Source organism: Grammomys surdaster, unplaced genomic scaffold, assembly GCF_004785775.1.
Source record: "Grammomys surdaster isolate TR1022 unplaced genomic scaffold, NIH_TR_1.0 201, whole genome shotgun sequence".
Taxonomy (NCBI): domain Eukaryota; kingdom Metazoa; phylum Chordata; class Mammalia; order Rodentia; family Muridae; genus Grammomys; species Grammomys surdaster.
In genome coordinates, this window is record NW_021604646.1 from 7,932,666 (window position 1) to 7,956,600 (window position 23,935).

Below are 23,935 nucleotides of genomic sequence, written 5' to 3' on the forward strand. Positions count from 1 at the left end.
CTCCCAGGACACTTACACTTCCCATACCAGTGCTCCCAGGACACTTAACACTTCCCATACCATTGCTCCCAGGACACTTACACTTTCCATACCAGTGCTCCCAGGACACTTACACTTTCCATACCAGTGCTCCCAGGACACTATACTTCTGCACCACGTGGTGCCTGGAAAAATCCCTCTGACCTCTCTGTAACCTGTCCATACCTCTAATATTTGTTATTTTTGAGACAGACCTTCACTGTGTAGCCCTGGCTGTCCTGGTACTTGCTGTGTAGACCAGGTTGACCTTGAACTCATAAGACATCTCTGCCTTTGGTGTGCTGGGATTAAAGGTTTGTGCCATCACTTCAATAAACCTTTGCCTAATGCTGTGACTGGAAGTTTGAAGCCCTGACTTCTCTGTTAGGTGCCCAGCACGTAGTAGGCACTCAATAAATGATTATGAACTAGGAACTGAATGAATGCCTGGCAGGGTGCCTGACACACCCTCCACACTGAGTTACTTGAATATGTGAATGAACTGGCCCTGAGAATTTGCTGAGTGTAAACCCAGCTTGCCCCTGGCCCTAAGCCAGCCCCTTCTGAGCCCCTCCTCAGTGAGATGCTAATTCTCAGAGCATTAGCTGCTGGGCCACTGGCTTGGGACACAGCCCGAAGGCTGCGACTTAAGCAAGCAGCTGAGTCTAATTAGAAAATGAGACCTCATGGAGGAAAAGGATTAAACTCACCACTGGTTGCAGGCATAGTCCTGGAGCTTCCTCCATGTGTGGCTGCTGCCTGGTGTGTCCTCTGGCAGATCTTCACAGTGGGTGGCAGACTCACTGACTGGCTTCTGGCCATGGTCAGTGCCAAGCACCCTCCTGTGGGCCCGCAGTCCTTAGGGGTTGCTACATTTGGGGCGGCTGTCCTGGGTGGCAGGTGAGCCTTGTTTGCAGACCCTTCCAGATGATACAGCATGTGGACTACCCACTCCTCTTAAAACTCCCTTCCCCTGCTCTCTCCGCAGCCTGCCCGGCACCCAGAAGAGGCTGCTGAGCCCCGGGCCATGGTCCCCTCTCGCAGGACGTGGAACTTGGGAGCCACGCCTTCACTGCGGGGCCTGTGGAGAGTGGGCCGGGTCCAGGAGCCCAAGCCCGGGATGGCTCGCCCCGCCCCAGCCAGCCCAGCCGCCCGCCCTTTCCCACACACCGGCCAGGGGAGGTTGAGAACTGGTGAGTCCGCATTTTTAGAATGCCTCTTCATTTCCCTTCCTTCCTCCAGATCCCAGAGATGAGACTGAGGCTTCTCGCGGTTCCTAAACTCAGTCAGAGCTGTCAGGTAATTACAGGGTAGCCAGCAGCCCAGAGCCGGCTGGGCGTGGAGCGCAGCGCAGCGTCACCGGGTGCTCCTTCCCTGCGTCCAGCCTGGGAGGAGGAGAAGGCTGGGGCCAGTTAAACTTTAACAGTTCATAGCTCCGCGGCATCAGCTACGTTCCCGCCAGCCGAACCAGGCCAGGGACTCTGAGATCTCATTTGGGTGCTTTCTAATATCAGCTGAAGGCAGTAAACAAGGTAGGTGAAGGGGCTGACCTCCTGAGTGCCCTGCTCGGTACTGACACCTGATTCTGCCAGGCTGCCCTGGACAGGAGTGAGGAGCGAGTGCAGGCTGCCCAGAGTGTTGCCCAGCGGGGTTTGGGTGCCAGGTCCTAGGGTTTAGGTGTCAGACAGCCAATGGTTGCTTTCAAAACGATCATACTAGCAGGTCTACGCCAGAGGGTCCTGGAGCCTGGGCCGCTGGTGTGCCCTAGGGAACTGTCAGCAGTCAGCTTTCTGGGTCATGTCCCAGGTGCGGAGACTGACAAGGAGCCAGCGGCTCCTCTGTTCTGGGTAGGGGCTGGGTGTGGGGGTGAGGAGCCTTCTTGACCCTTTCCCTACCTCTGTGTAGGCAAGTAGGCAGGGTGCCCTGGCTGTGTGGGAAGGAAGGGTTATCCTGGAGAACTGCTTTCAGGTGTTTGCTACCTTTTGCTCCTGACCTACAGGGAGATGTGTCCAGATTACCAGTCTGGCCCCCTGGGTCATGTGATCATGGGATCTAAGCCCCTTAGTACAGAGGGGATACACAGAGGTTCAGAGGTGCCCCCCCCCTTTCTGACTGTAACACATTCACTCTGCCAATGGGCAGCAGGGCAGTGCTTTGAAGATCTCCCAGATTCTATAGCTGCCTGGGTCTCCCTTCCCCTTATACCCTGGGAGCCTTCAGGCAAAGCAGGGGCTCTCTGGGTCAGTCAGAGCTGGTTGTTTAAAAGGGGGAAAAGAAAGATCTCTACAAGGTTGTCCCCAGGTGTGAGTAAAATAGACATGAATATGGTTTTCTGGTTAAAATTTTTTTTTAACCTTAGAAAATTATTTTGTGTGCGTGCATATGTGTGTATGTGTGTGTTTGTGTGTGTGTGATGTATATTCCTAAATACATAAATGCAAGCTGTTCAGTCTGTATAATATTACTTGTGTGTGTGTGTGTGTATACTTATGAAATGAGTACAGTGACTTTAGAGACTTATGACCACTTTATAAATTTAAGATGAAGATCAAGTGAAACCTGTGTGTGACAGGCAGGCACAGGCTTGGCACCCAAGAGAGAGCCTCAGTCAAAAAGGATACCCCAGTTCCCTCCAAAGCTTCCCTGCTGGTGTCACTGTCATCGTGAACGGGATAGTCAACCAGGGTTAGTTGGTACATTGGTTTGAATACAAGCCCTGTGTAGTACTAGACCTGTTAGCCATTCAAGGTCTCTGGTTTTCTGCCTTTGCAACAAAGGAATGCCCTCCACCTGCCTGGGTGGTTATGGTAGCAATCACTCACTATCCTAATGGCTAATATCTGTGGGTCCTTCAGGGTTTTGTCAGTGTAGGGACTTCCTGCTCCTTGTGCTCTTTGAACCTTACTATGGGGTTATGCCCTCAGGATGTTAGTTTATCTCAGGGTCAAGGCTGTGCTAAAAACAAACAAACAAAAAACAAAAACCACAGGGCTTACTTTGATTGCCTGGAACTTGCTATGTAGACCAGGCTATCTCTGAACTTCCAGAAATCTGCCTGCCTCAGGCTTCTGAGTGCTAGGATTAAAAGCATGTGCCTGCTGAAAAAGCTTCCGTTTAATTGATTCTTCAAAAAAATCAATGTATTTGATTTCTTTTCTTTTTTTTTTGGTGGGGGGCGGGGGTGGGGAAGGTTTCGAGACAGGGTTTCTCTGTGTAGCCCTGGCTGTCCTGGAACTTACTCTGTAGACCAGGCTGGCCTCGAACACAGAAATCCGCCTGCCTCTGCCTCCCAAGTGCTGGGATTAAAGGCGTGCGCCACCACCGCCCGGCTTAGTTTTAATTTCTGTGTATATTTATCTGTGTGGTTAAATGCACATGAGTACAGGTATCTACTGAGTTAGAGCTCTTCAGATTCCTTAGAGCTGGGTTTACAGGCAGTTGTGAATCACCCAGTGTGGGTGCTGGGAGCAAAACTCCAGTCCTTTGCAGGAGCAGTGTGTGCTCTGGCTGAGCCAGCTCCCCAGCCTGTGGCTGTGTCTTGACAGTAAGACTAGTATTGTTTCCCACCCTGGCTGGGTTGGGGGGAGGGTGTCCTTCCCCAGAGGATACACTTCTAGCAGTTCTGGGTACACTTCTAGAAATAGCCAGGGACCAGGCTACCCAGTGTGGGGTTGGTCTTAATTAAGGCAAGGGGGAAATTGCCACCTAGAGGCAGCCGGGGTAATTAAGCAGTGTCCTTGTGATATACACAGTTCACTGTCTTGGCTTCCTCTTACAGCTCTCTGCAGAGGAGCTGATGAATAAACGTAGACCCCCCAAAGCCACTGTGGCAACTGGGGAGTCCCTGGCCGGATCTTGGGTACCCTCTAGGAAAGAATCTCAGGGTCTCTTTTGGTAAGGGAATCAGGCAGCCCCACCCTGTCCCTACCTGTGCTTCTGTATGGAGATAGCCTATTGAGGCCACAGGAGGCCCTGCTGGCCACACGTGGGCAGATTGGAGGGTGCAAAAGCTGAGCTCAGCCTGCTTTGGCCAGTGGTCCAGCAGCCAAATATGTCATCTTATCTGTCTGTCTTTCCTGAGACAGGACGTGGAAAAGAGACCCTACCCATTGGTGAGGAAGACTCCACTTCCCGGTCTGCAGCTCGCCCGTCTCTTGCACAGTGTCGAGCCCTCAGCGTGGATTGGCCTGGCCCTAGGAGTCCCCATAGACTCTACCTGACAGTGCAGGTAAGCCCGGGCTATCAGATGCAGGGGTGAGGGGGAGAGTCGCCCGTGTGTTTTGGTCCTCTGAGCTCCAGCAGTTGGGTCTGGCAGAGAGAAGAGCTGAGGACCTGCCAGGCGCCGGATGGCTGGTTGGCTAGCCCTTTGCAGCCCACAGCTGAGATCCCGAATGAATGCAATAGGCTGCCTTACAACTTATCCCAGGGAAGAGTTCTTAGGTGACAGGAATGTCTCAGCCACACCCTGGCTGAAGTGGGAAGTGAGCCCTGTGCTAAGATTTACAGAGCTGGAGGAGATACTGGGAAAATAGGCCGGTTTGGGAGAGCTGTTTGTGTCTGTGTGGACAATGCCTTTGTTCCCTTGTTTGAGGAATCAAAAGAGGGCCAGGCTGGGTGTGGTGCATGCATGCCTTTAATCCTAAAGGAGGCAAGGAAAGGCAGATCTCTGTGAGTTTGAGGCCAGCCTGGTCTACAGAGCAGGTTCCAGGGTGTCCAGGGGTACATAGAGACTGTCTCCCGAAGGGCCCAAAGGGAGACGGTGGGGAATAGGGAGATTCTTTCCCTTCCAGTAGTCAATGACTTTCAAAAGGCATGTTTACTGTATACTGGTGGATTTGATTTTAGAAATAATACAAAGATTTAGTGGTTTTTATTCAGCAGTGTTTTGGAACACAGGCGTCAGATCTCATGTCTCAACAGAGAGATACTGTTTTGTATGAATTTTATAGACAAGGACACGGAAGCTCTGAGAGGTTAAATTACTTGCTGCTGGTCACACAGTAGGCTGAAATCTGAACTACCAGACGGAAATGGGATACAGAAGTGTAAGACACGTTATAAAAGGTGATGGTGGTGGTGGCGCTTGCCTTTAAGGGAGGCAGAGGCAGGCAGATCTCTGAGTCTGAGGCCAGCCTGGTCTACTGAGCCAGTTCCAGGACAGCCAGGGCTACACAGAGAAACCCTGTCTCAAACCTAAATAAACAAACAACCTCCAAACAAACAAACAAAAAACCCCAAATGGTACAAAGAATTCACAGTGTGATCCCTAGAAGCTGGATGTCCCCCATGGACCGTCTGCCACTCCACTGTGGAAGGTCCATCTCCAACCATTCGTCTTACTTTACCTCCACCAGTGGTATGATATTTGTATTTACTTTTTCACATTATTCTATGACCTGCTGTTTCCCTCACGGCCGTCTTTGAGATTTCTTCATACGCGTTAGTCACGGAGAACCCCGTCCACTCCCCTTCACCGCTGCATGATATTCTACTTAAGATGTCCCCATAGACTGTAACTGGGCTGCGTGTGTGCTGGTAGCATTAGAGCCCTTGGCTGGCTCATCCCATCACCACTGAGATCACAGTGAGTTCCTTTGACGTTCATGACGTTGATCTTACTTACACTGATTGTACGTACATCTAGGTGTGGGGGCAGCACAGTGCACCTGTGCAGTAGGTGCTCGTGAGGGTCACCGTAGGCTCTGGGGCTGGGAACTCAGGGCGTCAGATGCCTTCCTGCATGGAACCATCCTGCTGGCCCACATTAGTTTGTTAGTTTAGGATCTCACTATTTAGCGCCATCGGGCCTCAAACTCAGAGACCTACCAACTCAATCTCCCAAGGGCTGGGATTCAAGGCATGTGTCATCATCCCCAGCTGCATTAGTTTGGTGTGTATGAATGTTTGCCTACATATATGTAAACGTACCATGTGTATACCTGGTACCTACTGCCCAAGGATGCCAGAAGAAGGAATCAGATCCCTGTAGCTACCGTGTGGGTGCTGGGAAATGAACCTAGGTTCTCTAGATGGTCGGCAAATCTGCTGACTCGCCATGTCTAGAACTAGTTACCAACATGAATCCCCATCTGGGTGCTGGGAACTGAACCCAGGTACAAAGGCAGCAAGAGCTCTTATCCGCTGAGCCATCTCTCCAGTGCCTGCATTACTATATTTTTTAAAGATTTATTTTTTAGCCAGGCAGTGGTGGCACATGCCTTTAATCCCAGCACTTGGGAGGCAGAGGCAGGTCTATTTCTGAGTTCGAGGCCAGCCGGGTCTACAGAGTGAATTCCAGGACAGCCAGGGCTATAAAGAGAAACCTCATCTCGAAAAACAAAAACAAAACAAAACAAAACAAAACAAAACGATTTATTTTTATCTGTATGAGTGTTTACATATATGTCTGCTGCCTACAGGGGCCAGAAGAGGGTATCAGTTCTGCTCAGACTAGAGTTGTGGTCACGAGTCACCATCTGGGTCCTGGGAATTGGATCTGGGTCCTCTTGAAGAGCAGACAGACCTCTCAACTGCTGAGTGGTCTCTTCAGCCCCCCGTATTAGTATTTTAATATGTGTGTTTGCTAAACAGCAAATTACAGATTGGTCACTTTGTGCCACTATATCCTTAGACCGGTGCAGGGATGTTGAGAAGGGAAGTAAGGATGGTAGCCCAATAGAGGCTCCAAAGAGTCACCAATGACCTCACATGGGTGACTACAAACAGGAGAGCGCCAGGAACACAACTTTAGAGCAAGAAGAGCCACGGTTATCTGGGGTTGTTGTCCAGATTCCCCTAAGAGATGGGACTCATAATCTCTCCTAGCCTTCAATCTTTATATTTTTGAGACAGGGACTCCCTTTGTCGTCTAGGCTGGTGTGGAACTCATGGCAGCTCCTCATGTTCCCACGTGCTGTGGTTTTAGGCATAAGACACCATGCTTGGCTTTTCCTCTGAGCTTCCGATTGCCTCACACACACATCCTGCCTTTCCAGCTAGCCGCTGTGCAGAGCCGGGTATAAAGCCAAGTGCAGGCAGTGGGCAGGACGGGTGTTGGGGGAAACGCACACCTTTGAGCCATCCTCCCTCCAGCAGATGCAGTCCTGCTGCTCTGGCCAGGACCACAGGGATGATGGTGTGTAAGGGACAGCCTTTGTTTCAACATGTTTCTTGGTTCTTGTGAGATTCTTCTGAGAGCCGAACCGACCATACTTGTTTCCTTTGTGAGGTCTTTGAGGAGAGTGAGTCTGGTGAGACAACAGTTAAGGAAACCAAAGGGAAGTTAAATCTGGAGGCTGTGGTCAGGAGCTGCAGCTCAGCTGGGTGGCGGCCCTGTTCTTGAGCTTTGATTATGGGGTGCTGGGCTGTGGCTGCTACGGACCTGGGCTCAGCAGTTCTACTGACGCTCCATTCAGAAGCCGTTAGTGACTGGCTTTCAAGTTCATGTCCTTCCAGCCCCATGCACAGCTCTGCCATGTTTATGGGTGTGGATGTATGCTGAAGTGTGTTCCACACGCAGGGGCGCGACCTGTAGGTCACAAGCTCAGTCAGTCTAGCCTTGTTCCAGCAATTAAAGACTGAGTGGTACCTCCAGGACACTGCAGAAATTCTCAGCCCCCCAGGGACGTCTGTCCTTCCTGTGCTTTAGCCAGCAGCCCAGAAATAGTATAACCTTTACTCCTGTCTGAAGGCAAATGGAAACTTCCAACTGTTGCGGTCCTGCCTCCCCCACCTCCCCTAGCCTGCTGGACATTGTGTAGCAGTTGGTTGAAGGGTGGGGACAGTATTAAGCTGAGGAGAAATTTCTTAAATACAAGAGATGGAGGGAGGGAGGAAGAGGCCGAGGACGTGGGTGGCTGACTAGGCACCTGCTGGGCCCATTTTCACTCTTGCAATTCTTTTTTTTTTTTTTTTTTTAGGTTTTTCGAGACAGGGTTTCTCTGTATAGCCCGGGCTGTCCTGGAACTCACTCTGTAGACCAGGCTGGCCTCGAACTCAGAAATCTGCCTGCCTCTGCCTCCCAAGTGCTGGGATTAAAGGCGTGCGCCACCACCGCCCGGCTTGCAATTCTTTTTTTAAGGATTTATTTATTTTATATATGTGAGTACACTGCCACTGTCTCAGACATACCTGAAAAGGGCATCAGATCCCATTGCAGATGGTTGTGAGCCACCATGTGGTTGCTGGGAATTGAACTCAGGACCTCAGGAAGAGCAGTCAGTGATCTTAACCACTGAACCATCTCTCCAGCCCTTGCAATTCTTTTGATCTGCCTTTTGATGCTCAAAGTTAAAGAGTATAGATCAGAGAAACTATAAACTGATTCGTAGCTATCTACATGGTGCCTCCTTGTGCTGGCACTTTAAATGTGCCCTGCTTGCTGTTGCCTGTGCTTTGTCCACTGGCGCTAGAGGGCGGAGATTAGTGGTTCTAGACCGAGAAGGGAGGAAAAGAACTTTGGAGAGGGTACAGAATTTGTCCACAGGCACACAGCACACAGATGACATGCCGTCCCTCTGGGCTTTGCCTTCCCTGTACTGAGCATTAAAGAAAAAAAAATGTAGCACCTGGCCCTGGGATGTTGGCACAAACCTTTAATTCCAGTAGTGGGAAGGCAGAGGCAGTTGGATCTCTGCAGGTTCCAGGCCAGCCAGGGCTACAGTGTGAGACCCTGTAAATAAAATAAAATAAAATAAAATGAGATTAACACTTGGCTTGAGACATAAAAGCATCTTCTCAGATGCTTTGTGGACATAAACACAATAAAACTGTTTTTAAGATGAAAAGTCGAGCCTCAGATGTGTCCAGAATGACCTGGAAGGCCGTTTTTGCTCAGATTCTTCTCTCCTGTTAAGTTTATTTCCATTCCTCAAGTTGAAATTGCTCTTGTTTCCGTGTCAGTGGGTTTTTGTGTGTGCACATCCCGACACCAAGCACACTCAGAGACCCCACTGCCTGTGAGCTCTCCAGTTCGTTTTTCATCTGTGTCTTGTGTAGTATTGCCCTTAAATGGGTTCACTCTTTCCCACACCCTTGTCCAGACCCTTGCTTGATGTCTTTCTCCATGAGCTACCAGGGATGTCTTTGAATGAAGCACTCCTTTTCACCCCTCCACTCACCTGCTCCAGCCCAGCCACCTTGACCAGAACATGGGGTCGCATTGCCCCTGGATAGCCCCCTGGGACACAGCATGCAGAAGGCATCATGGTCATTCTCCTGGTCAGATGGGCTCATGTGTAGCCACCTAGTCCTGGGAGTGCCAGCCTTAGGTAGGAAATTGTCTGCCAAGGTGTTGCAGCAGATGACACTTCAGGGGAGTTGCCCTAAGACTGTTGTGTGTAGGCAGGATAGGATAGTCACCTGCATTGAGGCTTGTTGTGAACGAGTTGCTCACGTGTTGATGACTCCTGCTCTGTGGAGGCTGCAGGGATAGCACAAACTTTATCTGGGGAACATTGATACTTAGAACCTTTTTTATTGGTGTGGAGACTGACTACAGTGGGACCGATGAATAAATTACTGCCATCTTTCTGTGGAATGTTAGTCTGACTTCCCCTGATTCCAAGCAGGACTCTTTGTCCATACCTCCTTGGTGAAGACACTGCTGGCCCAAGGACCAGCATGCTCACCAGCCCAGGGCAAGGGTCTCTCCTGAGCACAGTCCCCTTCACGAGAGGATTCTGGTTATGTCTTGGCAGCAGGCCCTGCAGGACAAGGGGTGCGAGAGCAAGAGTCAGGGGACGAAAGAAGACAAGCTCCTGAAGAGGCAGGCGCCGGCCCCCAGGAGGGACCGGGAGGCCCCAGAAGCTGGTGGTACCATGAATGTAGAAAAAACAGGTAAAGGAGGTCAGCCCCACTGTCTGACACACTCTGCTGAGCTAGTGCAGAAGGGAGAACTCTGTCCCACAGCTGGAAGTGGCTCAGCCAGACTGGCCACCTGACATAAACTTGAGACTCTGACCAGCCTCTTCCAGATCCATGGACAGCCATGTGTCTGTCCTCTTTCTTGTCCTGCCCCTTGTCCCAGGGCCACCAGGGCCCCACCTAGTGATAAGAGACTTTGGCCACTGGAGATTGGGTTGGATTTCTCTTCTTTTTGTTTTTTCCCAGTACCTACCTAAAGCAGGGCCCAGGAGCAGCCTCCCAGACGCCAGCAGTCCCTTCAGCAGAGGCCTGGCTGTGTTCTGATCAGAGGATCCAGAGGTTAGGGATTTGTTTCCCCTCCCTCCAGGCTGAGAAAACCAAGCTTGCAGTCCCATTATCCTCTGACCACTGTGGCACCTAGAGCTAACTGGTTCTAGAAGGTTCTCCAGGTTCCTTTGCTGTCTTCTGGGTTTTCAGCAGTAAGTACTGGCTAAGGAACACAAAGAGAGAACATCTTGGGGAGCCTGGGGCAAGGCCAGCAATCCTGGGAAAAGGTGCTGCTTTCTCACAGTCTGTGTGTCTGAACTTGCTGGGGTTGTTGGAGGAGGTCACTCCCTCCTCTGAGTCTGAACCAGTGCCTGTTCTGTACAAGCCGTGGTCCACCTAGATTCAGGGCAGGCATAGGGTGTGGGTAAGCAATGGGTAGCTAGGTAAATGGCCACCATATGGCCAGCTAGGTGGGACAAGCCCAGAGGAGGAAGGCTAGGTCCTCTTAGCAATGAGGACTGGCACAGCACCTGAGCCCTAGGCCCTGTGGTGGGCCGTGCCTCTAGAAACTGACCTGTCAGGTGGCAGCTCCCTCAGCATGGCTTGTTCTGCTTAAGTACCCATGGGTCTTACCTCTCCTCCCTTCTTCCCATTCTCAGTCCTCCCTTAGCTTCTTCAAGAGTTTCTTCTACTACCTATGACTCCACAGGTTCCACTCAACTCCTGGCCCCTTTATGCAGGGTACCATGCTTAGGTTTGGGGCTCAGAGCCTCCCAGGACAGGAGCTGTGTCAAGGATGACACTCATACTTGCCACCTATGGGATCCCAGCTACTTTCCCAAGGGCTGCTTTTGGGCTAGGTACATTGTCCTTGTTTCACACAGGAAGAGCCTGCAGGGTCCCTCCCATGTGATGCAAGAGGCAAGACCAGCTCTCAGCCAAGCCCAGCACATTCTGTCGCGCACCAGTGCAGTCTGTGGCCATACTGATCACATGTCACCCGTGGCAGCCTCGTGTGCCGGCCTAGAAGCATCGGGCTGTCCTTACTCCCTCTAGAATAGATCACAGAGGCTGGGCCTGCACTGTGTGACTTTCATGCTGTGTGTCACATGCAGAGCCACACAGCTGGGGCCACTTGCCTAGCACTGGTTGTCCATCCCCAGATTTCTGGTGGGAGAGGACACCAGCCCCACCCATAAAAACCTAGCTCCAGCTGCTGCCTTCTGTTTCCCTGTACTACTCTGGGGATTTGCAGAACTGTGGTTAAGACTTGCTAGTGGTGGGGGTGAGGCACAGGGAGGCCCCCTCATCTCTGAGAAAGCCAGAAGCTAAGACTGCATTGAAGTAGAGGGCTCACTAGCTAGCACTGGCCCTCCACATGCCCAGACTCTTTACAGGGCTCCCGCTTGGGATGCTGAGGGGAGCAGGCAGATCCTTTTCTTGTTCCCCTGGACCACTGCTGGTTCCTCATTACACAGGCTGTTCTCCTCTTGAGAGCTTTGGAACAGGCACCACAGCCCCATTGCAAATCACAGCCCTTGATGCTTGCCCTGTCTCCCAACCTGATGACAGACAGGAGAAGGTGTCCTGGGAGGAGGAGTCGGGCTGAAGCCCTGCCTGACTCAGTATGTGTCCTCCCTTGTGCCTGTGTGACCCCCCCCCCCACACACACACACCATGTACAGGCATCAACCTGAGAATGTGCCTAGCGCCTGGTCTGTCCCGTGTGCTGGCCTGTCTGCGCTCTGATCTGGTGTTTGCACACTCTCTCCTTACCCCTCCTCCACATGCACAGGTGACCGCTTCTGACTGAGCAGCTGGCAAAGCCTGGTCCCTCTCTGCTGTGATTTTGAGAGATTGTGAATTAGCATTGAGAGCTTTTTCTGAGTGAGCCTCCTTTCTTTCCCAGTGGAAATTGCCTGACTGGCTATTGAGAGATGCACTAGCTCTGGCCTGGAGTATACCGCTTTAAGGTGATTTGGGAAAAAATGTTTTCCTAAGTCTTGGTTTAGGCATATCTGTCCCCTAGAAGCTATTGCTAAAGTGACTTCCCCAGAAACGGACCTAGAGGTGCCCTGCAAACCCATTTTGCTGTATTCTTCAGGCCTCATCCCAGCCCCACATGCTTGCATCATCTTCCCACCCTGATGGTATGCCCCGTTGTGATGGCCGCCTCCCTCCTCCAGGCAGACCTCCGCTGTCCTGCTGATCAGCCACTACTTTGCTTGTAGGTGGGCGGCTCTTTGGCATCGGGAGGTGCTCAAGCCTATCCGGGTCACCAGGCCCAGACCCCGTGGTACATAGGACTGTGGAGGCCATGTCCCAACTTCAGGAGGAGCTGGTAGTCCTTCGGGAGAGGCTGGCCCTTCACGACAGTGACCGGCAAGCCACAACCACTCAGCTTCAGAACCAGGTACCTGGGGAGGCAGGGACGAGCAGAGGCCACTCACTGCCCTCTGTGGAACAGATCAGAGGACATCGTCAGGGCACCTAGGTGCTACCAGAAGCCAGATGGAAACACTTCTGATTTAGGAAGATGCTACAGGGTGAGGAGGTTCAAACTCAGCATCTTACCGCAACAACTGTCTTTAGCACCTGGGCATCTTCCAAGCCAAAACATTTTCCTCTCTAATGGATGAAATCTACTTGCTTGTTAAGAGGGGAAGTTGAAAGTGAACTGCCCAGACTTTCTGGTATCCCTAGCCCCACTCTCTCATCACCTTTAAGGAGGATCCCCAACCCACCCTCAGGCCTCAGATGACTTGAGAATTCAAAACGGTACTTAGCCTCTGCTCAGGTTTATTGGTGAGCTTTTTGATTACGTATTTATTCCAATGTTCTTTTTTTGTTTGTTTGTTTGTTTTTTGTTTTTTTGAGACAGGGTTTTTCTGTATAGCCCTGGCTGTCCTGGAACTCACTCTGTAGACCAGGCTGGCCTCGAACTCAGAAATCTGCCTGCCTCTGCCTCCCAAGTGCTGGGATTAAAGGCGTGTGCCACCACCGTCCAGCTTATTCCAATGTTCTTAAGGGATGGTACCTGTAGCTCCATACCTATTAGCTATGCTCTGTAGGGTCCAACCGTGTGGAGACATAGCCAGCCTCCTGGGCCTGGAGTCACGAGTAAACCCTGACTGTCCGGCAACACTTCCAAGTCCTGGGCTGAGTAACTACCAGTCTGCACCTTGCTTCCTCATCTTCAAACGGATGAGACAACAGAATCCAGATGTGCTAGCACATCAGATGGGCAGATGGGGCTCTGGAACCCTGGAAACACATCTGTCTGAGGCTGTGAGGCTGCAGGGAGCATTATTTGTCCTGTGAACCCCACTTTCTGATTTCCAGCCAGGCTGATGAGTGTGGCTTTACGGTTATCAGATGGGTCAGTTGTAAGATTGGATAAGAAGTTGGTTATGAACTATAAAGTCTGGTGTCCTGTGGTGGGCTCCTCCGGTGGCCTCTTGAATTCCTCAGCCTCACAGTGGGTTTTGTTGTTGTTTTGTGTTGTTGGCTGTTGGTTTTTTTTCTGAGATAAGCTCCTGATCTAGCCTAGTGTGCCCTGGAACTAACTACTCCTGGCTATCTTGCCGTTTCCATGAATTCCACAGTAGGTAGTGGCCACCTTCTGGGCACGGTGAGTAATACTGCTACCAACACCTATGTACAACTGTCCCTTCAAGGTCCTGCTTTCAGCTCTTTGGTGTATATGCCCAGAACTGTCATTACTGAATAGTGTAGGGCTTCATTATTTATTCTTGTTTATTTATTGTTGAGATGTGGCTTTCTTTTCCTTGTTTTTTTTTTCCCTTTTTTTTTTTTTTTCAAGACAGGGTTTCTCTGTATAGCTCTGGCTGTCCTGGAACTCACTCTGTAGACCAGGCTGGCCTTGAACTCAGAAATCCGCCTGCCTCTGCCTCCCAAGTGCTGGGATTAAAGGCATGTGCCACCACTGCCCGGCCTTGTTTTGTTTTGTTTTAAGACAGGGTTTCTCTGTGTAGTCTTGGCTGACCTGGAACTCACTTTGTAGACCAGGCTGGCCTTGAACTCAGAAATCCGCCTGCCTCTGCCTCCCAAGTGCTGGGATTAAAGGCATGTGCCACCACTGCCCGGCCTTGTTTTGTTTTGTTTTAAGACAGGGTTTCTCTGTGTAGTCTTGGCTGACCTGGAACTCACTTTGTAGATCAGGCTGGCCTCGAACTCAGAAATCTGCCTGCCTCTGCCTCCTGAGTGCTGAGATTGAAGTTGTGTGCCACCACAGCCAAGTTCTTCATTTTAGCACAGGTGATTTGATGTCTGTTGTTGAGTTGTTTTCTGGATATTAACCCCTTCTCAGTAACTGACTAGCACATCTCCTTCCCACTCGATGGTTTCTTTACATTAGACTGATGGCTTTGGTTTCAGGGATGATACCTGAAACTCTCCACCTGTGATGTTATTATTTTAGTGTTTCATTTTTACTTTTATTTTTTTATGTATATGTGTGTTTTACCTGCACATGTATCTGTGTGCCACTGCATGTGGTACCTGCAGAAGCCAGAAGAGGGCATCAGATCCCTCGGGACTGGAGTTGACACAGTTGTTTGCCACAGATGGTTGCTAGGAATCCATCCTGGGGTCTTTTGAGAGAGCAGCCAGTGCTTTTAGCTTCTACATCATATCTCCAACCCCTATACGTGTGATTTTTTTTTTTTTTGAGTTGTAGAAGTACAAAAGTTAATTTTTGTAAAGGCTACTTAACTTTTTTTTTTTTTTTTTTTTTTTAAAGACTGTGCTTTAGGGGCCATATCAAAAAAAAAAAAAAATCCACTGCCAAATTCAGTGTCATGAAGTTTTTCTCTCTATTCTTCTAAGAGTTTTATCATTTGCTTTCTTGTGTTTGGGTCTTTGATCCATTTGCTATTCTTTCTGTATATTACTCTGTGGTGTGTGGGTAAGGGCCCAGTTTCATTATTGATCTGTGGAGACGCAGTTCACCATCATCAGTTGTCAATATTATTATTCTTTGCTGTTGCATGGTCTTTGCACACTTGTCAAAAATCATTAGAACATATATGTGAGATTTACACTGGACTCCCTAGTCCTCCCTGTTATCCCCACGTCTGTCTTTCTGCCCGAGCTACACCATTCTGATTGCTGTGATACCGAAGTCAAGGTACAGATTTCCACCTTCAGTTTTCTTGCCCAAGACCGGTCCTTTGACTTCACATATGAATTTTAGAATGAATTTTAAGATATATATATATATCTTCAGAAAATGCTGTTATGTTTTGGTAGGAACTGTCTTGCCTCTCTAGGTTGCTCTGGGTTTTGTCAAAACCCAATTTACTGCATCTTCAACCCATGACCGACGATGACTCTCCTTTACGGCTGCTGTCTTTTATCTCCTTCAGCAACTTTTGTAGTTTTCATTCTGTATGGCCTTGGTGTGTGTCTGCGCATGCATGTTCCCATGTGTTTGCAGGCACATGCATCTGTGTGTGCATGGGTGGAGACTGGAGGTTGACACGGGGTGTCTTCCTCTGTTTCCCACCTTATTTTTTGAGATAAAGTCTCCTTCTGATCCTGGAGCTCGCCATTTCAGCTAGATTAGCCAGACTGAGTGGCTAAGAAGCCCCTAGAATCCACTTCCTGTCTCAGTCCTTCTAGCGCTGTGTGCTGCTCTGCCTAGGCTTAATACATGTTAATCTTTTTTATTCATGTGTATGGATATTCTGCTTGTCTGTCTGTCTGTCTGTGCACCACGACCATGCAATGCCCTTTGAGGCCAGATGGGTGTCAGATCCTCTTGGACTGCAGTTACTACAGATGGTTGTTAGCTGCCATGTGGGATGCTGTGAATTGAACTGGGGTCATCTGGGCATCGGCCACTTCACCACGGAGCCACCTCTCCAGCTCCGCCATGCCCAGCTTTTTCCGTGGCTGACGGGCGCCTGAGGCCACAGCATGAGCAGTACAAGCCATCTCCCCAGCTTCCCTTGTTTAAGTTTACTCTGGCTTTCTTTTTGGATGTCACCGTAAGTGGACTGGTTTTATTTTCTCCTTTGGATTGTCTGTTGTTATAGCAACACAACTGACTTTTGTGTTGATTTCATATCCTGTCACTCTGCTAAGGTTAATAGTTCTCTTACTGGCCTGATTTAAAAATCAAATTAGTCACCAGCTTTAAACCTGTTTGCATGAAAATCTGCCTGCCCACCCTTCCATTGTGGGGATTGAACCTATAGCCTCGTGCTTAGTTAACTGCACCCGGGCCTGGGCCTGCCTTTTTGTTTCTATCATTGGACGATGTGGCTCCTCTGGGCTGGCATTCCCACATGGCCACGAAGTCATGTGGTAGTTCTGGTCTTTAGTGGAGTGTACGTCCATCAGCCCACCTCAGCCCAGTACTGCCCCTCTGGCCAACTTCACCACCCACCGTGGTGTTTGAGGGCACTCCTGCATTCATCACTCGTCCCATGCGTTTACTAAGAACCAGCCTCGTGCGCGACATGAGGGATGCAGGTCCTAGGGTCACCACAGATCTCTTATGCTAGCCCAGGGTGCGAGCATCCCTCATCGCCAATTCCCAAATGTTTCAAAAGTTCAAAACCACGTTTCAACACAGTGCCACAACTCTGACAGCTAAGCCCAAACAAAGTTTATTTCATGTCCCAAAATGTTATTAAAAATACAGAAAATTAGCCTCAGGTTATGTGTATAAGGTACATATGACACATAGGTAAGCCAGCTGCCTAGACCTGGGCTCCATGCCCAAGATGTCCCGTTGTCTATATGCAGAGTCTGAACTACAGAGAATTTCTGGTCCTAAGCATTTTGGATGCCAGATTCCACTACAGACTGTTTATAGCATGACACGGCGTCGTGTGCCGGGCCTTGGCGAACATGGTGATAGACTCCCATATTTAGCCTCCAAGGCCTTGATGTAGTTGCCTCAGTGTGGCTAGGGGAGGGGAAAGACAGGAAAAGGTGAAGGGACTTCTCCATGGCTACTCTCATGAGCTAAGGTCTAGTTGGGTTTGACATACTGTGTTCTCAAATGCTACTCCTGTCCCTCAGGGCTGGAGGACTGAGGGGGCGACTTGGCACTGGATACAGCTATGCCAACCAGGCCAGCCTCCTTTCTGGGGGAGCAAAATGGGCCGGGTGGTTGTGTGTGTGGGATTACTGCCTTGATCCCCCAGCGCTCCAGGTGATATGCCAATTCAGCCAGGCTCTATAGTTAGTACCCTCAGCAGAGGCTCCTTTTTTTTTTTTTTTTTTGCCTGCAATAGCTGCTGACCGTGCTGCCCGGGCATGGTGGGAGGTATAGAGGTAATCACTGGGTTGGGAGCAGACAGCTGAGAAAATGCAGACCTGAGCGGGCGCACCACCTCTACACAGCTGCTTCTGCCAAGGTAAATGTAGGCTTGTATCAGGTTAGTAGACAGACAGGCCCCAGTCACTCTGCCCCCTGCCTTAGTTTCTCTAGCTTCAGTGGTTCTGAATCTCCCTAAAGGTGTGACCCTGTAATACAGTTTCTGATGTCATGATGAGCCCCCCAACCATTAAAAGACACTTTTACTGCTGCTTCATAACTGTTAATTTTGCTACTGTTATGAATCGTAATGTAAATATTTTTGGAGATAGAGGTTTGCCAAAGGAGTTGCTACCCACAGGTTTGAGAATCTCTTTGCCAGCTGATAATCTCAGGTGGGAGAGGGATGTTGTCCAAGGCCACGCGGGTGTCCCCTTCAGCTCTGCTAGAATCCGAGTTCTCTGACTCAGGAGTTATGCACACTGCCCTCTGCTGTTGAATCACACTAAGCATCTGCCATGTGCTTGGCCCCGTCCGTGTTCCTCTGTATCCCAACCCTCCTAGGCCCACAGCCACGGGTCAGCCGAGTGAGTTGGGGAGGCACAGGCATGCAGCGTGTGGTACCTTGGTTTTCACTCTTCCTGTGCCTGTCTTCCATCCAGCTCTCTGGGCATTCCATTTGTTTTGGACATTTGCCTGCTCTCCCAGACTCAACATGCTTGTTCTGCCCTCACGCACTCTGGAAGCAGAGCCTCCCTCCAAGTGCAGGCAGGGACCTTCTCCTGACAGCAGGCTCTACCTGCCCTGGCCCAGGTGCAGCTGGTCCCCAGGAGCCATGAAAGGAGTTAGTGGGTTGTGCCTGACAGGGAAAATGGATACCCCCAACAGGGTGTCCTTTCAGACGGCAGAGAAGGTCTCTGTTTCCTGAGATGAGCTCACAGGTATCGGGGTCTGATATCTCAGACCAAGCTGGTCTTTTGTGGTCCCTCCCTCCTTGCCAACAAGTCTTCCTTCCCAAAACATCCATGTCCTGTGTCCCCTTGTTGGTCTCAGCAGAGCCAACAGCACTTGAGTTCCCATTGTGATGCAAGAAGGAGCCAGGTTGTAGACAGGCCAGAGGTCCTGTCTCCCAAGAAGCCTTGCCAGCCCACGTTCCCTACAGCAGGGCTGAGAGCCCAGCCTCAGCCAGCACTGGAAACAGCCAAGGTCAGAAGTTCAGCCTTAGGAGTGGTGAGGCGATGTGGAGAGGTAGGAAGTAGATCCTCTTATTTTAGGACGGTTGAAATGCAAGAGAAGTCCGTATACCAAAAGCCTGATTGAAAATCATGTAGAATCCACCATCTGTGCTTCTGCAGCCTGGAGGCCTGCCCCTCCTCATTATCCACACAGGTTCTTCTTGATAAGATGCTGGGAGCTGCTGAGGAGCAGGCTGCACAGGGCGGGGCAGTTGTGGATGCTACACACCAAGTCCAATCTGGGCTTGTCAGGGGCAGAAAGCCATAGATCTGGGATACATAGCTGCGAAGTGGCACTTCAGACTTCAAACTTTGCCCCCAGGACACCAGTGAGCAAGTACTGGCTTTACAGTCTCCTTGCCGACAAATACTGCACTTGACCTCGATGCCCCCCTAGTGCAGTGGTAGGACTTCAGGCCAACTTGATTTATGGCTGCCCAACTCTGCTTGGGGCTAAAGGGCACATGTACAAGCACACACAGTCTGTTTGTCTGTCTGTCTGTCTGTCTGTCTGTCTCTCTCTCTCTCTCTCTCATTTTCACTCATGATAAATTTCATGGCACTGGGTCTGAGTTCCCTTCAGACCGTGGCCCATGGAGACCCCATTGTAGATGCTTCTTTGGGTGATCTTTAGGCATCCAGTTTGGTTTGTGTGTTGGGTGGGGGTATAGTCAGCCTTATCTGCCTTGTGAGTGTAGGCAGTATTCCCCTTTACCTCGTTTAGTATCAGAACCCAATACTTTTGTGGCCAGGATATATAAACCTCTGACTCTCAACCCACCTTCTCCAAAGAGACACAGTCAATCTAGAATATTCTCAGGGGAAACCCACCACGCTCTGGCAAATTCTGCTTTTAGGGCTCTTGTCTGTCAAGCCTGCTCCCTAAAGAAGGCTTCTGGGGCAGGCTAATGTGGCTCATGATCTGTGGTAGCCTGCTGGGGAGCAGTGACAAGGAAGGTCTAGGATTTTTACTCAAGGTGTTGTCACACAGAGGGCTTCCTGCACTGAATACGTTGTTTGCCTGTGTTCACTTCCACCTTGCTGGTCATGTCCCAGTTCTTGGGAAAGTGCTGGGCCTGGGCATGGCCCAGGGACTGTAACTGTTCATGTACCTTCAGAGTCCTCTTAAAGCAGGAGAGTACTAAACATGTTTAGCTGAGTGGTAGTGGCACATGCCTTTAATCCCAGCACTCAGGAGACAGAAGCAAGCAGATCTCTGAGTTTGAGGCCAGCCTGGTTTACAGATCCAGCTCCAGGACAGACAGGGCTATGCAGCGAAACCTTGTCTCAAGGGAGAAAATAAAATAAAATTAAAATAAAATAAAATAAAATAAAATAAAATAAAATAAAATAAAATAAAATAAAATAAAATAAAATAAAATGGTAGACCTAGGGCTTCAGAAGGGGCCAGTGCTAGTGAGGGGTCCTGAGTTTCCCAAGAGTACCTCTCCTCTTCTGCCTTCCTGCAGAATCATGGCTGGCACATTCTGGCACGGAGAGGGCACTGAAGGCCATTGAGAACAGGCTAGTTTACCAGAGTTCCTGGCATAGCCTGGTGCTTGAACATAGGGAAATCCGAGGTCCTGGGATCAGAGGGGCCATGCTGGCTATCGCCAGAGCTGGGCAAGAGGCTGGGTGTGGGCTGGTGGGGTAAGGACCTGGCTTTGTGCCCACAGGTGGAGACCCTGAAGGAAAAGCTCATTAGCCAGGCCCAGGAAGTGAGCCGACTGCGATCAGAACTGGTGAGGACCCCAGGACCTTCCTGAGGGGAGGGGTGGTGTCAAGCCGTGGTCACTCTTCCCACCTCAGGATGTGACTGGCTCTGAGTGCCCATGTCCTACCCAGGCTTATGCTGTCTTGCCTCAGACGTGTCACTTCACACCACAGAGCAGGGGGCTGGGTCTCATTTGCTGACGTAAAAGAGGAGTGTGAACTCTGTGCATAAATTTGACTTTGTGTGACTTTCACACTAAGGAAAATAGACTGAGAGGGGCTGGGGCAAGAGGGAGCTGCCCGCCTTTCTTTGCTGGCCTCCTTTCCTGCCTTTCTTTTGACTTCTTTCTGAGCCCTGGCCTCTTACTTTGGCTGCTTGCCCCTTTCTCTCCCTGCTTTCTCTTTTCCTCCGTTTTCATCTCTTGGTGCCGCCTCGCTCATGCCTCCTCTGGGCCCTGGCTCTCCACAGGGAGGCACCGACGTGGAGAAGCACCGGGACAGACTGATGGTGGAAAATGAGCAGCTAAGGCAAGAGCTGAGGCGCTGTGAGGTGGAGCTGGAGGAGCTCCGGGCTCAGCCGGTGGTGCCCTGCGAGGGTTGCCAGCACAGCCAGGTAGGCTGGAAGGCAGCCTCCACCCGGGGTCTGTGGGCTCAGCTTCTTTGGATGACCCTGTTCCCAACCGGCTGCCTTGACTACCCGCAGGAGAGCAGCCAGCTCCGTGACAAGCTGTCCCAGCTGCAGTTGGAAGTGGCTGAGAACAAAGGCATGCTGTCAGAACTGAACCTGGAGGTGCAGCAGAAAACTGACCGGCTGGCCGAGGTAGAGCTGCGGCTCAAGGACTGCCTGGCTGAGAAAGCACAGGAGGAGGAGCGGCTCAGCCGGCGCCTGCGTGACAGCCACGAGACTATCGCCAGTCTGAGGGCCCAGTCTCCCCCTGTTAAGGTGAGTGGCCAGATAGGCTGTACTGCCCTGAAGGAATCGTGGGCCCAGGGCAGGGCTTACCCCTAAAAGGGCCTTGTCTCACTGACAGCCAGTTGTGTGTAGGCAAAGGGCTCTTTCCAGTCATGTTCTTTAGTTGGTCCCTTCCTCACTCGCTGCCAGGCAGGCTCTGTGAAGGTGGCTCTTTATATGCCAGGCACAGGAGTACCTGCTGTTGTCTTTGTCCTTCTGGTCAGTTTGTGCCCAGCCTGGGCTCAGTCAGGCTTCCTGCAAGCTCCCCTTTTGGAAGATACTAGCAGGCCCTGCAGCAGTCTGCAGAACCAGAACCTTTCAGTTCCTAGAGGTCACTGGGATGACACTCTGTGGGTTAGCTACCTCTAACGATGCTCTGTCCTGTCCTTCCCTCTCTTTGCAGTATGTCATCAAGACAGTGGAGGTAGAGTCTTCTAAGACCAAGCAGGCCCTCAGCGAGTCCCAGACCCGGAACCAGCACCTGCAGGAGCAAGTGGCCATGCAGCGGCAGGTGCTTAAGGAGATGGAGCAGCAGCTGCAGAACTCCCATCAGCTGACAGTCCAGCTGCGGGCTCAGGTGTGCAGAACTCCCATCAGCTGACAGTCCAGCTGCGGGCTCAGGTGTGCAGAACTCCCATCAGCTGACAGTCCAGCTGTGGGCTCAGGTGTGCAGGCCACAACAGTGGTAGTGGGGACCCCACGGACATGGGGTTCAGTTTCTCTTTTCTCCTAACCATGGGGTTAATCTCTGTTTCTTCATCTATAACATGAGCTGGTTACAGAAGTCCCTTTATAGTGGGGACACAGGAAAATGATCTCAAGGGGCTGTCCCTGGCCACCCACAGATGTGCTCAGGTTCCAATCTGCTGAGCATATGTACCTTGGGGGCATGTGGCCTGCCACCTGTTATTTGCACAGACCAGTTGGAACTGGGGCTGATACAGGGAGGTGATGGCTACACAGACTCACAGCCCTGCGGGGAAAAGCAGGCCATTCCAGCCCTCTATACCAGCCGGCCATAACAGTCCATGCCCTCTTCTTGCACTTGCCTTTCCCTTTCTCACCCCCGCCCCACCCCACCCCCTTCGCTGAACCTTTTCCTGGCCTGGCCATCAGATTGCCATGTATGAGGCAGAGCTGGAGCGGGCACACGGGCAGATGCTGGAGGAGATGCAGTCCTTGGAGGAGGATAAGAACCGGGCCATTGAGGAGGCCTTTGCACGGGCCCAGGTGGAGATGAAGGCGGTACACGAGAACCTGGCAGGTGAGCCAGAAGCTGGCCCTGCCCATCCCCATGCCCCTGCCTCACAGCCCAGATACCTAACACCTTTGTCCCATTAGGTGTCAGAACTAACCTGTTGACGCTGCAGCCTGCACTGAGGACCCTCACCAATGACTACAATGGGCTCAAGCGGCAGGTGCGGGGTTTCCCCTTGCTGTTGCAGGAGGCTCTCAGGAGTGTCAAAGCTGAGGTAAGCAATTCCAATGGGAATTAGCTGGGAGAGGCCAGTCACCTTTACTCAGAGCCCCTTCTTGCCTTACTCCCCAAAGACACACAAACACAACACCTCTCATGGGCTCCCGTCTGTGCTGCAATACCCTTAGATCTATCATGGTTGCTTGTTTATTTGAGACAGGGCTTTGCTGCCTAGCACAGGCTGACCTCAATTCAGTATTTCCCTGCCTCAGCCTCCCCGAGTGTTGTAATTACTGGCATTGACACTGTGCCTGGCTTGCTCTGTTTATTTCCTTTCTTTCTTGATATGCTAGGGAAATGAGCCCAGGGCTTCACACCTGGTAGGTCAATACTCTACTGCCAAGCTTTGTCCCTGGGTGCTCATTTTGTCTTTTAAAGGCATCCTCACACTGTGTGAGACCTAGCCAATGACTCTTAAGTGTCTCCCATGTGGCCGAGCCTTTTATAGTCGCTGGCTTCTCAAGTTCATATGACAGCTCTGCAGAGATGGATATATTTGGGGAAAAGAAAATAGTTCTTGAAATAATTATGTCAGTCATACACAGATGTGGTAAAGAACCCAGGTCCTTCTGAGCATCCTCACTCTTGGGTTAGTGTCTATATCCCTGTACCCCATGGAGGAAACAGAATGTGTCCTTGTCCCTAGCTCCTCTGGAAAGGTTAGATTTGAGAGTAGCCGAATCATGCCGTAGCCAGGTACTCAGTCTCAGGCCTTTACTCATCCTTAGCCTGGAGATCTTTTTCTTCATCTATAAAATGAGGGCACTGGCTATACTGCCTCAGAGGGATTATTGGGAAAGGTCGGTCTGCTGTGTCAGGTACTTAGCCTGGGCTGCTGAGGGTAATAACACCATCAGGCCCAGTGAAGGGAAGCTGACAGAGCCAGGCTTCTGATGGCACTGTGCTGGCTCCCCAGATCGGCCAGGCCATTGAGGAGGTTAATAGCAACAACCAGGAGCTGTTGCGCAAGTACCGCCGGGAGCTACAGCTGCGCAAGAAATGTCACAACGAGCTGGTACGGCTGAAGGGTGAGTGTCTTCCACTGTGTGTCAGAGCTGCACTCGCTGCTGCTGCTGCTGATTTTGAGGCACAGAAAAATCAGGAAATTTGCTTAAAGA

At 50.9% G+C, this 23,935-nt stretch overlaps 1 protein-coding gene across 5 annotated transcripts in view; it reads left to right on the forward strand.

Moving 5' to 3' along the window:
* Positions 1-23,935, forward strand: part of Kifc3 (kinesin family member C3) — a 34,813-nt gene that overhangs the window by 3,402 nt on the left and 7,476 nt on the right. For 2 of the 5 annotated variants that reach the window (XM_028770339.1, XM_028770340.1), the window contains exons 3-13: positions 1,007-1,211; positions 4,104-4,246; positions 9,717-9,855; positions 12,381-12,562; positions 20,352-20,417; positions 20,858-21,001; positions 21,092-21,331; positions 21,744-21,917; positions 22,457-22,604; positions 22,682-22,812; positions 23,734-23,845. In XM_028770339.1, the coding sequence (XP_028626172.1) occupies positions 1,046-1,211; positions 4,104-4,246; positions 9,717-9,855; positions 12,381-12,562; positions 20,352-20,417; positions 20,858-21,001; positions 21,092-21,331; positions 21,744-21,917; positions 22,457-22,604; positions 22,682-22,812; positions 23,734-23,845 (1,645 nt within the window). In that variant the 5' untranslated portion in view covers positions 1,007-1,045. Of the gene's footprint in view, positions 1-1,006; positions 1,212-4,103; positions 4,247-9,716; positions 9,856-10,128; positions 10,362-12,380; positions 12,563-20,351; positions 20,418-20,857; positions 21,002-21,091; positions 21,332-21,743; positions 21,918-22,456; positions 22,605-22,681; positions 22,813-23,733; positions 23,846-23,935 lie in introns of those variants that run through there. The other 3 variants (XM_028770342.1, XM_028770341.1, XM_028770343.1) reach the window with 3 other exon arrangements.